Source organism: Phalaenopsis equestris, unplaced genomic scaffold (assembly GCF_001263595.1).
Source record: "Phalaenopsis equestris unplaced genomic scaffold, ASM126359v1 Scaffold000081, whole genome shotgun sequence".
In the NCBI taxonomy this organism is placed as follows: domain Eukaryota; kingdom Viridiplantae; phylum Streptophyta; class Magnoliopsida; order Asparagales; family Orchidaceae; genus Phalaenopsis; species Phalaenopsis equestris.
In genome coordinates, this window is record NW_018164523.1 from 24,750 (window position 1) to 40,309 (window position 15,560).

Genomic DNA, 15,560 nt, shown 5'->3' on the forward strand with positions numbered 1-15,560 from the left:
ACACTAGCCACAATCATTCCTTTACGACAGCATCTGTACTTTAGGTTGATTGATTAAATAATTTTTTTTTATTTAAAATTGATTAAAGATATTATAAACAATTTAGACTTAGTTGAGCTTTTCTATATAAAAGACAGATCAAACTATTGAGTAGGCGTGTATTGATCTTATTGATAAAAATCCTGAAAAGTATTATGAAGATATTGAAGATTTCAATCTCAAAGTGATTCTAAATGTCCCTGTAAAATCAGCAATCATCAAATTCAACAAGCATAGCATTTCCTTTCAAAGATATTGAAATTTGAAGTATTTATAAACAAAAAAGGAAATGACTGGTTAAATGGCAAATCAGGCCATAATATAATGAACAAAATAAGATTTGCCCAAAGGATTAAGTATGCATTGTTTGAGCTGCGAAATAAGCTCATCCGACATTAAAAATAAATCTACTGCATTTGTTAATAAGCAGGGCAGCCGAACAAATGTTAATACATTGTTAATATTTTAATTAATTTTGATAGAAAATAAATTACCAATCTTCCCCGATACAGTCAAGAGAGGTGGAAAAAAATGGTGAGTCTGATCAAATCTAGAGCTTTGAAGTTGGCGGGTCATTCTCCCTACCAACAATGGGCAACTTGATGCATTGAGACAATGCAGCTACGAGCATCCTGATATCATCAAATGTATGCGCAGCGCTGAGTGTTATCCGTAATCTGCCAAGTGGAATGAAATGACATTGTAAATTTTCTGTGTTCTGTGTCCGATGAATCAAAACAAAAAAAAAAAACAAAGAACAGTTCTTGTGATTCTTCGTAATTCTGTCAGTTGAACTTTTAACCTGCACAAATTGGGAGGAACTGTAGGAGGCCTGATTGCGGTAATATGGAAACCTGATACCAACATATGCCTGCAATGAACAATACGTGATAAAAGACTTACAGTAACTAGTGGGAGTTAACAGCTTATCACTATGAACACACTTGTCACACTTAATTGATCAGCAGAAGGATTTGCAGAAGTTTTCAAACCATTCTTTTTCGAATTTTGCATTCAATTGTACTTGGCATGAAAATTAGCTCCTGAGAAAGTGTGTACACGCACAATCTTTTTCCCACACCAAACTTCACATTGTAGGAGTTATTACGGCGTAGGTGATGATACACCTAGAGACATTGGCAACAAATTCCAAAGTTCTTACCCATCAGACAAACTCACATCACCGAGCATGCATGCATAGGTGTTCATGCACATGCATGCGGGCATGTGTGTATGAGTGCATCCGTGTGGGCATGTGTGGATTGTGTACACAAATTCATACATGCATATATGTTTGAATAACTAAATGTGCAGTGACATTTTATGCGAATTTAAATAGATTTGTGTTCAAAAACAGTCCATGCTTAACTCCACAAGTAAAAGAACCGAACATGAAGAGTATGGCTCATTCACATGAGTTGAGCCAGTGTAAAACTTAGGCTCACTTAGCTCAGCGCTACATATTGAGGTTGTATAAACTGTTTAATGCATGAAGGTTGGTATTGATTATAGTTGTTTGAATAAAAAATATTATGTTTCTCTACTTGCTAATTGAGAAAAGCAAACCTGCTAGCCAGCAGAGCTGATTCTTCACTTCCAACGACAATAGAAATTATAGGACTCGTGATCAAAAATCCAGTTAACGAACAAAAGTCATGCACTCGATGCCAAATGGCTTCCCGGCGCCATTTCTCTTCTTTGGCCACAAAAAGAGCAGCTGCAAACTGAGAAAGTCATTCATGTAGCATTGGTATATAATGTAATAACTAAAAAAATAATAAATATATGAATAATAATAATAACTTGAACTGGCTGCCTCACATCAATATAACCAACAAGTCAGCTATGCCAATTGGGAGATGGAAGGGAGAAGCTTTTGAATCAGTGAGCAACTATCGAAAAATACATGATATCGAGGAACTGAAAGCGAGTAAAGGTGGCCAACAGTGCCTCATGCGAGGGGAGGAATCACGTGTTGAGCAGTGAGATGAGTGGTGTGTACCTCATCCAGAGAAATAATGAGCACGGAAGTTTGAACATTAGCATGGGGAAGAATAAGCAACACTGTGCACACAAGACAACTAGTAGGAAGAGGGTCCGAGCAGGCTGAACGACTTCCTTGTAGGAGATCGGTGTCCTGTGCAGGAGGTGGGGTCATGCTTGGGTTTAAGAGTAAACTTCTCACGCAGGAAAGAGAATCAACTTTGTGCATAGGTTAAGTTACCGTGCCGATTGATGCTGCGTTAAAGGATAAAGTCATGTGCGAGATATGGATTAAGCGACAATCTAGCAGAGAGAAAATATTATATAAGTTGAGGGTGTATTTTTAAATTCATTAATAGTTAATTTAATTCAATGTTTGCCAATTATTAATATTATATTTTACTGAATAATAGTAGAAATTGACGGACCAAAAGACTAGAAAGGAATTAGATCAGAAGTGGATTCAGGGCCCCAAACATTTACTTTAATAATAAGGCTAAAAGTAGGAATGTGCTAGTAGAAATAGTAAGAAAATCGTGATTTTTTCCTAATTTGGTAGAAACTGTAGACACCTGCTTGAAATGTGATTTTCCTGTGAAATCCTGTTCCAACCCACACAGAAATGCACATATTTTCCCACTTTGCCATCGTTGAAAGCACCTACTACTGCCGACTTTGAAACATACCAATTCCCCCATAGTACTATGCTTCTCCCCCTCGCAAAAGTTTTGTCCTAGCCTGCCAATTTGCTCCTGCTCCCAGGCCAGCAGTTCACACACATTTGCTCCCAGCCCGCTGCCTAGCGCCAGTAGCAGCCTGCAGTTTTTGGTCCAACACATGTTCGCCCCAAGATTTTCATCCTATGCTTGCAATTTGAATTGAGCCCATCACCAAATCATGTTAAATTTTTATGAAATATAAATTCACTAAGTATTTCATTTACACTTAATTACTTCATGTTGATATATTATCTTATTTATATTATTATTATTTTAGTGTTATGACATCAAAATTAAAAAGACTTACAAGAAAATTTAATTATTAGCAATACTAAACTTAATTGAAATTGTTGTCGTTATTTATGAATTTAAATTAAAAATTTACAAATTTTAATGTTTATTATAATTTTAAGAAAAAAATTATTTATTTTAACAGGATTATAACTACAGAAATTTCTCAACAAAATATCAAAATTACCAACAAATATAGAAGAGACAAATAAGAAAAAGACTTACCAGTTGTAAGTCTTTTTATCAATATATCTTTCATTTTTTTATATTAAAACTGTTTAACAAACAAATTTTTAAAACCACTAATGCCGGTGCCAAGCCCGGATGAAATAGGTTGAGGGAATTTTTGAAAAAAAAAATTATTTTGTGTCCTCGATCTAAAAATTTCCTATACAAGAGAAAAAGTAAAGGGATGGAGGGTTTAACTGGAAGACAATAATTAAGTTTGAGTTTAATTTTAATTTCAATATTATTTAACTTAACTTGAGATTAATAAGTATTAATAGTATACTTCCGTGAAAATAATGTTAGAATTCAGTAAATGAAGAATTTTATAAATTGCATGATTTGAAGGATTGAGATCATCAATTTGCAAATTAAAAGAAAGATAAGGCTTGTGGTAAATTCCCACTAGTATTCATTTGATTTATAAAGATATGCAAGCCTGGTGTGAGTTTAAAATGTGAAGAAATACTTTGATTTGATTTTAAGGACAGTAGATTTAAAAGAAGGACAAGTTATGTAGAATAATACAAAAAAAAAAAAAATGAAAACAATGGTTATGCTTATATGTGCTATAAACTAAAATAGATTACAACTCAGATCTCCAAAAATTAATCTAACTAAATTTCCGCTTATATTAAATTCAGCTCTTTTAATTATAAATAAAATTTCTTAATTTAATTAGGACCTTATTTGAACTATTCAAATTATTACAGGCATTCAAAATTAAATTGAATGTTTAAATTCAATATAACATAAACGGTATAACATGTTTTAACAATGCTCATGCATCAATGAAAAGATTAATATATATTTTAATTAATTGAGAAAAAGTAAATGAAAATCAAATGAAAGAAATGTATCACAGAAGTCGCCTCCTTATAACTGAGGATGCTATTATACTTGTGCATGAAAATGAAATGGAAATGACTTAAAAAATAAGATGAAAAAGAAAATAGAAAAAGTTGTAGTATGATTTATACAAAATTTTAGAGCGTGCTCCTAAGATGACTTCCCAAATAAAATGCAAAAAAAAAGTTTAAAAGATTCTAATTAAAAAAGAATGCAAATGTTTAAAACTTTACAAAATGAAATAATAATGATAATCAATTTTTTCTTTCGGCATTCATATTAGAGCGTCTGCTAGAAATTTAGCATGCAGTATAACTAAAATTTTTCACTTTGCATTATTTTTAAAGCAAAAATCAGATTTCATAGATCAAAATTAGGAGGTATTACATCAATAAATGGAGAACTAGGAATCAGTTCTCACATAAAGCATACCCATAAAATCACCATGCAAAAGAAATGAAAGGTTATGACAAGAATTACTAGCGAGTCTAACCTGTTTAATTGAAGCCCCGAGTTTTGCTAAGCCAATAGCAAGTTGATTTCTTTTCCTGAATATATGACTCCATGTCGCTTAATTCTCAAAAGAGCTGAGATTCTTTTCATGATTATATGAAGGTACCATGGACATTTAGCACCATCTTTACAAATATTGAGAAGTGCATGAGAGTCTAGCTTTAAGTGTATAGTTCTTTACAAAGTTATTGTAAAACTTAACAAATTGTTTAATTATTTATTTTTAGGAAAAACTTCAATACACTAAAATGACTAACGTAAAAGAGTATGCCTATAAAAGAATGGAAGCAAATAAAAATAGGTATCATGAAACTACTTTATCTCACGTTAAGTTATTTTATTTTATTTATTTTTAACTGAAATTGTTGTTACAACTGGATTGTTTTTATTGTTTGGTTTTGAGCATATATTAAACATTTTGTGATTTAGAGGATCTTTAGTGTTTGGGTGATTATTTTAGCTAATTATAATTTTTAGACCTATACGACACTACCATCTGACGTTTGTTTCTGCCTTAGTAATTCCATGACTCTAAGCACAGTCGTAACATACAAACCTTCAGCAAAAATTTATGGCCAACAATAATAGAATAAAAGCCAAGCCATTTTGCTTGGTAATCTACAGATGAAACTAAACTGATCCAATGAGATCTATCTTCATCAAAGATGTTTATCAATATTGCATCAAAATATTGTCCTCTACATCTATTTTCTGATTACCCAAATTGGCAGATTAAAATCTTTAAGATAGAAATCAATTCCCACATCAAACTGAGCTGTTAACTCAATTTCAAGATTTGGAGCATGAAAACAATCAAGAAATCATTTCTCGTAAAAAATTGACCACATTATTGGTAGAAACATACCTTGGGAAGCAGCAGCAACGGGAACTGGAAAAGAAGTTGAAAATATGAATGAGCGGCCCCTTGATTGTATTAGCTGTTTCCACTTCTTGCTGATCAGCAGTTAATAAACAATATTTAGTGAAGCTTTGAGTACTAAAAAAGATTTTTAATAAGGAACTTGTGGGATCTGGAAAAAGCGCAATGAAGGAAAATTAATTGAAAGAACATGCTTAAAGAAGATATCAAAGCAGGAATATATTTTACGGACAAAATATAGACTTAGGCAGATAAAGCAAGAAAAAAAAAGAAAAATTTTAAGCAGAATCCCCAAATAAATTCACGAGAAAGCTCATTACTAAAAGTTGTAATTCAGAAAATTTAATAAGTTCAAATATTTCATCAATTCTGAAGTGAAAAGAAAAATAAAAAAAAAAAAAAAAACTTGGCAAGCACTAGCAGGTACTTTACACAATGAATGGAGAAATTTTAACGTGAACTATTACTGATTAGGATCTGCAACAGATTATTATTCATCCTTCCGCATATTATAAAGACCAATATAAGAGGAGTAGCACGGAAGCACACGTCCTAAGAAAGCTGCATTCTATGATACTGATTAATGTTTTTCTACAGTCGAAGTACTCGAGTTACTGTTATCTTTAAGGGTCTATACACTATAGGTTCAAATGACAATTCAGTATGTGTTAAATTGTAACATCGAATTCTGCAACAATAATGAGGATAAGAGCATCGTTAATTTGGACGTATATTTGAGAAGGTTGAAAGTATAAATATCAGAGTACTGTTATCGGCAGAATACCAGAAGTTTGGTGTACTGGCTATTTGCCCAGCATAAATGCTCTTTTACCCAGAAGATCAAGATACTTGAAAATAGTAATGACAAACCATATTTTAAAACTTCAAAAAATTAACTAAATCATTGTTTTCACCATTCAAAAAATCTCTGATAACGTTTATATTTAAGATTATGTGGAAGGATATATATAAAAAGTACTAAAAATAGCTCAAATAATCTATTAGACAAATAAGTTTACATAAGAACACCAAACAAACGGGACAGTTTAATCTGTAACATGAACCTCATTAAAAGTCAAACCATCTGAATTGGAATTGTGAGCCATTTTAAATTGAATTCTGTTCGCAAAATAGGAATTTCACGGCCTAGTTAAATTGAACTGTTAGAAAATTTGTATTAAAGCAATGAGTTTCTCTTCCAAAATATTTCCTTTCCTGTTAAACATAATCAGCTCTTTTCAACTGGGTAGAGTGGAAAGAGGAGAGTAATTCGATGTTACAGAACGGAATAACAGATAAAAAATAACTGGAATATCGAGAAATTATGTCCTAGACATCTTAAGTAGTCATTTTAAGAGAAAAACAGAACATCAAAGAAAATCATGTATGTTATGCAATAGTAACGAGCAAAAAAGCATAAAAACTAGAAACTAAAGTACAAATAAATAAATAAAGACATACACAAAAATCACATGGGTCATAGCGAGGGCTATCAAATAAGTTATCATTCACGAACAACTCGTATTCGGATCGATAAATAGCCCATGATCAATTCATTCGTGAAGGTAGCAAGTCGAACATAAATAGTTTTTAAGCTCAATTTATAAATGACCAGAATGTGTTTAATTTTGTTCAGCTCTATTTAGTTTGAATTAATTAGATAATTCCAAATAATTATATACAAAAAGTATCATTAAAATGAAAAAAAATTATAAATCTATTAAGTTAAAAAAATTCTAACTAAATAAAAATAAAAATCCTATCATTAATTTAATTTAATCTCTGCCACATGATCTTAAATTGTGAAGGCTTAAGATTAAAATACTTAAATCTTTAATAAATATATAAATCCAAATAACCCTAAACTTATATTCCTACCTCGCATCTCGCAGCTCTTACTTTAATTTGCAGGCTACATTCTCTATCCTCGGCATCCCTAGCAGCAACATCCTCGTCTAAAATCAGAGCTTTGCTCTCTATGACTCCACTTGTGTGCTTGTCAGGCATCAAATGCCACTACTATGACCTCCTCCCCAACCGCTACTGGATGCTGGGAAGCCAACCGCTCTCAACTATCAGACCTCGCCAACTCTGGAACCCCCGCAATTGTTATTGTCGACACTAACAACCCCTCAGGTGTGGCTTTCTCTGCCTGCGACCTCCACCAGGTCATACAAGTCTCCCATCTTCCCAAACCCTAAACCCGATAATAAAGAAATTAGCATCATCTAAGCGCAAATTGCTGAGATAGCTTTAGATTTGAACATTCCCATCATCATCAATGAGGTATTGAGTGGTGGCAGAAGGTTCATTCCCATGGCATCCTTTTCTTACTTGGTACCTGTCATCACCATCGGCTTATTGTCCAAACGTTGGATGGTTCCAGGCTAGCAATTTGGCGGGTTTACGATATGCGATCTGAATGGCACCCTTCAGTCTTTGCTCAGGATGAACTATTTTTTACTCATTCACCCATCTTGTTCTAGCCTGCAATAGGTGAAGAACACAGCAGAAATACTGATGAATATAAATCCTGGACCATGTTCAGTGATCCAAATTTTAAAATTTTGTCTTTCTGATTCATCCCTGCACTTCAATTTTCACGTGAAGTGTTATTAACATTATAAGATATGTGCTAATTTCGGATCCTCCTACAAGGTCTCAATACTCTCAAATATCGAGCTATGGTGTTCTCCTTGTGCTCCTCCATTAGCCCACACTTCAACATAAGTTGCTCGAACTCAATGATATACTATTCCAAACTTCCACTGAGAGATCTTACTATTGTAAATGATGAACTCTCAAAATCACGTTATGTTCGTAATGTGCTAGTAGATACTTATGTTGCATCGTTAATTCCTTCTTGGATCAGGTTGCAATTTTATTTTTTCCTCTATGTTGGCGTAGGCACTTCACATTTTTCCATCACAATGAAGCGTTCTTTCTAAGCTTGATGGCAACCAGTTTTACACTTCTGTCGGGTGGAACGTCCTTAACTTCAAAGACCCGTTCCACTATCTGGAGTCACTAGTTAAAATTACATGAATCCACGCGACCATTAAAATGCAATAAATCCACTTTTAATTCAATCTCCTGATTTCTCCTATAATATTCCATGCAAATTGTCGAGGTTTTGACTTTTTATCACTAAAAATTTTCATATAGAAAAAAATTATTTCCTCCACACAATCTAGTGAGTCACCATTGCGACTATGGGTGATCTTATTGGATTTCCTAATCTTAAAGACGACACGTCTCTGTTGCAGATGAAGAATTTCTCATTGCATGTCCTCCATAGAATGATTTCAGACCCCTTGTTTGAGAGTGTCAGCATGGCAGTGTGACATCCTTTTCTCCAACTCAGGTGTTCGATGGATGTAGGGTTGCAAATCAAGGTTAGTTGGAGGCTTATATTTTGTTGGAAGGTGTGAGGCAAGTATTAGGTGAAAGTAGAAATGTTGGATTTTGAAAATTTAGGGATGTGACTAAGAATTGCTGCAAAAAAAATTTGTTCATGATGGATCTTTTTCCTTTTAACATGATTTGAGCATGGTGGATTTCTTTTTTTTTCTTTTTCTGAATTTTGAATTGTAAAATGAAAGTTAAGGAGGCTTTAAATAAAATGAAGTGCGTAAAAGGAGTAGAACCAGATGGTATTCCAATAGAAGTGTGAAATTATATAGGAGATCTAAAAATTTATTTACTTGCTAAACTTTTTAATATTATTTTAAAGACTAAAAGGATGCCTCATGAGTGGACAAAGAGTATGTTGGTTCATATTTTTTAAGAATAAAGAGAATGCACAAGAGTGCAATTTATAGAGGAATTAAGTTAACGTGTCATATGTTAAAAGTTATGGGATAGTGATTGAACATAAATTACTACAAGATACAAAAATTCTCAAAATCAGTTTGGATTCAAGTCGGCAAGTCTATTACGCAAGTTATATATTTATTGAGAGGTTTGATGGATAAGTACAAAGAGAGTAAGGAGGATCAATATATAATTTTTGTTGATTCAGAAAAAGGCTTAGTAGTACTAAAAAGACTTTGGCATGGTGTATATTTTTGTTATCAATGACATCCTTTTAAAATCTAATGTGGAGGAAATTTTCTTCATATTTAACAATATATCGTAAAAGCAACACAACTGAATTCAACAACCATGAAAAGCAAAATTGAAATATCAAAACAATGGCCACCCCATTGCAGCAAATTAAGCACTCAAAAGATTCGAGATGAAAAATGGTCACAGGGCTTTAACAAAGATATAATGATGAAATTACTAAGAACTCAGCAAGATCTAGTCACGCAAAAGCATCAGTAGAACAATATAATGCACATATCGACTAATGCCAGGAATAGACAGTGTGACGAGATGTGCGATCAATATATAAAATGGTTTGAAATAAAAGAAGGGTAGAATTTTATTTGATTTATTTATTGTGGAAATAAATGCAGCGTGCATGATCACCTGCAAGCAATGAAACCACCATGGCAACCTGCAGCTTTGCTCAGGGTACCCAAACATATATCAATATCATTTTCGCAGTCATACATTTCTGGAACACCACCACCACCCTCCCCACATACAAGAGTTGCATGAGCCTTGAAAGGAATAAAAATGTTAAAATCATGAAATTAACTGACATGGTAAAATTGGAGATTAAAATAAAATCTATAATGTTGCGCTTCACATCATCAAACACCAGTAGAAACCCATGCTTTTTGCGCAGATGAACAAGTTCCCTTACTGGAGCGAAATCACCATCCATACTGAAAAGGCTGCAAGATCATTAAGAAAATTGATTTTCTTAAATTTTAGAACAAATTAGTTAAAAATAGAAGATTCCCAGCAATAAATTCAAAAAACACTTAAATTAGGACATTGAATAACATGGGCTACTAATATAGAATTATACACAAGGTTAAGCATACCCAAGCAAAATCCTGATCAGGAAATGATTACCTGTCTGTTATGACGACTTTTTTGTTTATATTGCAGCAGGACCTGTAAAATAACATAGAGTGAAAACAATGATGGATTGAGTTCAAAGAAGAGTGTAGCAGAAATAAATTCAGAAAAAGCCTGAAAACATACAGCAAGGTATTGAGATGTTCCATGTCGCAGTGCCTATAAATAAAAACTTCTACTTCCTGAAGTTGTTTGGCAAGACAAATGCCATCAATTATTGATGCATGGTTCAAGGCATCAGAAAAAATGGCAATTCTTTCTTCTTTAGAAGGTTTTCCACCGGCAACCAAAAGAGAACTGACACTTCCTAAAGCTGATATAAACGCCATGTTTGCAGCAAATCCAGTAGGACAAAGAAGGCAATCCTGAAAGCTCCACAAATTCAGTAACAGAGCTAATGCTTCCTGACAATAACTAGTTCAATTATTACTAACATGATGTCAGCAAATAAGTTGAGGGACAAAAAATCAGAACTAATCCATCTGCCTATTTTGTATGGGCATTCCACCTGCAGGGTTTCCTAAAAAAATGGCAAGACTACTTCCTCTTCATAAGGCAGCAAAACCCAAAAGTGCACACAACTCAAAAATATAAGCACAACAAATCAAGGAGAATGTATCCCCTATAATGCAGCTTTTATTTTGATTATTAAAAGGCTTTGAAAGATTAAAAAGTAAAGAAAGAAATATGACAAGAAAATTCACTGATGGAAGAACTACAAGTTAAATTGATAAAGGAACTGTCAATACTAAAATAATATACCAATTAGGAAGCTAGGAATGATGTGCCAGCAATCTAAATGATGATATGGGGTAATTAGTCACCCACTGTTCACATTTCTTGGTTTCTCGCATGTTGGGGCATCTCCCTCTTAGATAGTGCATTGGAACACATCCCATCCCATGCTTAATTTCATATACTTCTCTTTAAGACCATGTAAGAATTTGTTTGATTTTCATTTAATTCGGTTTAATTCAGAATGAATTTTAGTCGATTCAAATCAATTTTTTTAGCATTCCTAATTGTTTTAGTAACAAAAACATATCCATAGTTTGCTGCCTTTGATACATCAAACATTACCGAGTTCATCTCAGTTCCGATTGGTTTAACAAATCGCACAACCAAATTGTCTATGCTAACAAGATTTCTCAAAATGTGGAACAGAATAACAAACTATACAATAACCAGAATGGACCAAACCGAACAATTTTTTTATCATTTTAGCCAACTTTCTTGCACATTACCATCTTTCCATAAAGTTGGCATCCGCATGCACACATTTCAATAGCACTACATCAGAATCAGCAATTTTACTTCATAACAAAATTAAAAAAAAATATTCTAGCTATGTCGTAGGCATTATCATTTTAAGCATTAGCACATTCAAGCAAAATATTTTTAGCACCTCATTAGCAATGCTTTCATATAAACTATTTTAGGAAGATAAACATACATACCACACAATTCCTATATATAATATACCTAACACCTAAAGTTTGTTTTTTACATTTAGACCACTATACCTATGATTGAAAACGTGTGTTTCACCTTCTAAAAGTTAATAATTCTGGTATTTTTTAGGTGAATAAATGATTTGAGTGTATAAATATAAAAATAAAAATTTAGGTTTTAGATATGTAAAACAATAAGAATTAAGTGGTATGTATATAAATGCCACCGCATTTAAATGCTTTTACATTCATCCCTATGTTCTAATTGCTCATGCATACAAAATGAATAAATTTTATCTTGCTAATCAAATTAGAATTATTATTAGATGAATGGAATAAGTATGCAAGATAAAAATGAATTTTATCGGTTTTTGCCTCTCCTCAATATGGCACCATTACGTATCTTCAGCATAAACTTCCATACTATTGAAAAAAATGGACAATTCAGAATATGGGAAAACCGAAAATGAAATTGAGAATTAGAAATTTTAAAATTGTGGGGGCTAGCATCTATGACAGGAAGAAAAATACCCTAAATATCCTATTCCTTATAAAAAAGAGGCCAACTGTTCAAATCCTTTGGGAAAAAAAAAATGTTTGAATCGTAAATATTAAAATAATTATGGAGTTTTTTACCAAAATAAAAAACCTAACCAAAAATTATGTTGCTTACCTATTGCTAAGTCCTCATTTCATTACATGGTAAATAAACAATTAAAACATTATTGAAAAAAATGAGGGGAATCATTCTGTTGGTGATATGCAAGTTTGGTGAGAGAGAAAAAGACGGAATATTTGTTGTTGTCGGTATAGTAGGGGATATGGCTGATTTGATGTTATCAGGTTTCCTTGTATGGAGGGTTTACAAATGTCAGTTTTCCTTATTCAGCTTATTGACCTTGTGACATTCTTAGTATGGCTAGACTTTCGTTATTGGCTCATTCCCTCGATTTTGGACGGCACCAAGAACTGGAGGTTGTCCGCCTAACTGAAGAATTAAAACTCACTTGGTGGGCTGGAATCAAAGCTAATTGAATTAAAGAGTCGGAATTTTAGCAATATTTTGAATTTTGAGAAGTATCAATTTTGAGTCTTTTTGGTTATTAAAAGTACCTATGCTTATAAAATTCTATATTTTCTATCAAACTTACATGTGATATTGAATGCAAACTCCTGGAACACATTGCAAATCTCGACAACAATTTTCAAGAGAAGCTTCTCCTTGTACTAGTGTGAGACCTTAATCTTCTATTTGGTGACTTCTATCCTCATTCTTTTTTCTGTTTTCATTTACATATATCGTGGAAGTTTCTATACATGTCATTAACTTTTTGTCAAGTTTCCCATATTTTGGCTTTCCTTCTCCAGTATGAATCCAAAGAGCTACCTGACTTTAATTTGATTTCAAATTTTCTTGAAAAATTTTAAATTTAAATGACCTTTAAACAATCGTTGGAGTGATGTATTTGCATCACTTCCAAGATTTGCATTAGAAGAATCCGATAGCTAGACGTTCGTTATTGGCCTATTCCCTCAATTTTGGATGACGCCAAGAACTAGAGGCTGCCCTAACTAAAGAGTGAAAACTCTAAGTGGGTTGAAATCCAAAGATATTGAATTGAAGATTCGGAATTTTAGCCAAATTAAGAAATTTTGAGAAATTTTGAGAATAATTTAATTGAGTATTTTGGGTTATAAATTGGACACTTGAAACATATATCTACACACACACACACATATATATATATATATGCATGATATATATATATATATATATATATATATAATATATAAACTTTCGTCCATGTCGCCATCCCGCTCTGCTAGGGTACCACCCCATCGCGAACCCTAGCGATTTACTCGCATCTTCGTCTCTTGTCATCATCTGCTTCCATCCGCGACGTCTCGCGTTTGCGTTTGCGTCTTGTCTGGTGGCAGTGTTGCGGTCGTCTTCGCCTGTGACTCGTCTACTACAGAGCCAATTGATTCTGCTGCGTCTCCTCTGCGACAGAGCCGCCCGGTCTGCTCGGCTCTGCCTCTGCCGTCTGTGGCAGAGTCATTCGACACTCGTGCATCACTGTGCGGCAGGTTGTCACTGGCTGCGGTAATGGCCTCAGGGCTTTCCTACGTCGCCGCGCTCGCCAGTAATAACCCTGCCAAACCCTCCTACGCTACAGTGGTTCACAAACGCAGCTCCCATTTCTACCTCGCAGATAGTGCAGTATTCCCGCAGATTTATCATGATTCTGTTGCAGAAAATGATGATTGCAATCTCATTAAAAAAGTAGAGAAAAATGCGGGCAAACAAGCAATTTTCTTTTTTGACGTTGAAATTTCAACTCGTGCAGAAAAATACAAATTTACACTAGTTGGAAAGTTCCCATTAGGTTCCCTTAAGATGGAGATCATCATGAAGGTTTTTGAAGATTTCAAATTGGTTGGGGATTGGCAGATGGGTCATTTCGACAGAAGACATGTTATGATACAACTGAGCACAAAACATGATTACACAAGGATTTTCTCAAAGAAATTCATCACAATTGAGGACAAACATATGAAGCTGCTCAAATGGACCCCCAATTTTGATCCCTGTCAATAACCCCCAATTGCACCTATCTAGTTCTCATTACCTGAACTGAAGCTTCATTTCTTTGACCTACCTATCTTATATGCAATTGGGACTATCCTTGGAAAACCTTTGCAGGTAGACTTACCTACAGTTCATTTCTCAAGACCCTCTATTGCAAGAATTTTGATTGAACGAGATATTACACTACCAGATGTAGAAGAAGTCTGGCTTGGATCTACTCACAATGGTTATTGGCAAAAAATCATTATGGAACAAAAACCATACTACTGTAAGCACTGCAAGATGTTTGGACACCCGCAGAAGAAATGTTTCAGATTGCACCCACAGTTGAGAACCAATAGTCAAAACACGAAAACACTATTAGTGCACCCCATGTGCCTGAACGCGCTCCCAGCAAATCTGATGACAGTCAACTTAAGGAGGGAATCACCACAAGACTGGAGTTGGTGTTTGCCCCTGAGATCCCTTCTCCTGATCACACTACAACGGATAATGTTCGAACTGAAAAATCAGGATAATCCCGCAGCTCCTATTCAGGAAGCATCAGGTGCAGAGGTAACAATTCACACTTCACATATACTGAAACCTATCGCGGTGGCAACAACTGTCTTTCCTCCTACTGTGGTGCTAATATCAAATCAGATCGAGGATCACATGAGCAAGTCTTCAGATGAAGAATAACAGATTTACACTTCTAGACGGAAGAAGGTTGAGGGCTCACTCCAACTTGGAAACTTAATGGATGATACATTAGTGACTCCTAGCAATGACACAATTCTTCAAAGTTTGTTATCTAGTTCCACTCCTAAAACTAGAGGAAGAGTCAAGGACAAAACTGTCTCGTCCCTAGCTACTTGTTTTCTGCATGTTTTAAATTTGTTTTACATTTTATTGAGTCTATATGTATCTCTTGTTAGAGTATTACTGTACTTGTATCGTATGGTAGAGTGCCTTTTTGGGCTCTTATCATACAACCTTTATGTATCCTTTTCTATTTCAATAAAATCAGTCATTGGGATTTTCATTAATATATATATATATATATA

General features: G+C 33.9%; 1 protein-coding gene across 6 annotated transcripts in view; it reads right to left on the bottom strand.

Annotated features, from left to right (window-relative positions):
• Nucleotides 1-436: 436 nt before the first annotated feature.
• LOC110019826 (8-amino-7-oxononanoate synthase) overlaps nucleotides 437-15,560 on the bottom strand; it is a 51,415-nt gene continuing 36,291 nt past the window's right edge. The window contains exons 4-11 of one of the 6 annotated variants that reach the window (XM_020717670.1): nucleotides 10,600-10,838; nucleotides 10,468-10,509; nucleotides 10,253-10,283; nucleotides 9,973-10,106; nucleotides 5,485-5,573; nucleotides 1,606-1,756; nucleotides 842-910; nucleotides 437-716 (exon numbers count right to left, since the gene is read on the bottom strand). In XM_020717670.1, coding sequence (XP_020573329.1) covers nucleotides 590-716; nucleotides 842-910; nucleotides 1,606-1,756; nucleotides 5,485-5,573; nucleotides 9,973-10,106; nucleotides 10,253-10,283; nucleotides 10,468-10,509; nucleotides 10,600-10,838 — 882 coding nt within the window. In that variant the 3' untranslated portion in view covers nucleotides 437-589. Of the gene's footprint in view, nucleotides 717-841; nucleotides 911-1,605; nucleotides 1,764-4,599; nucleotides 4,745-5,484; nucleotides 5,574-9,972; nucleotides 10,107-10,195; nucleotides 10,284-10,467; nucleotides 10,510-10,599; nucleotides 10,839-15,560 lie in introns of those variants that run through there. The other 5 variants (XM_020717668.1, XM_020717671.1, XM_020717674.1 and 2 more) reach the window with 5 other exon arrangements.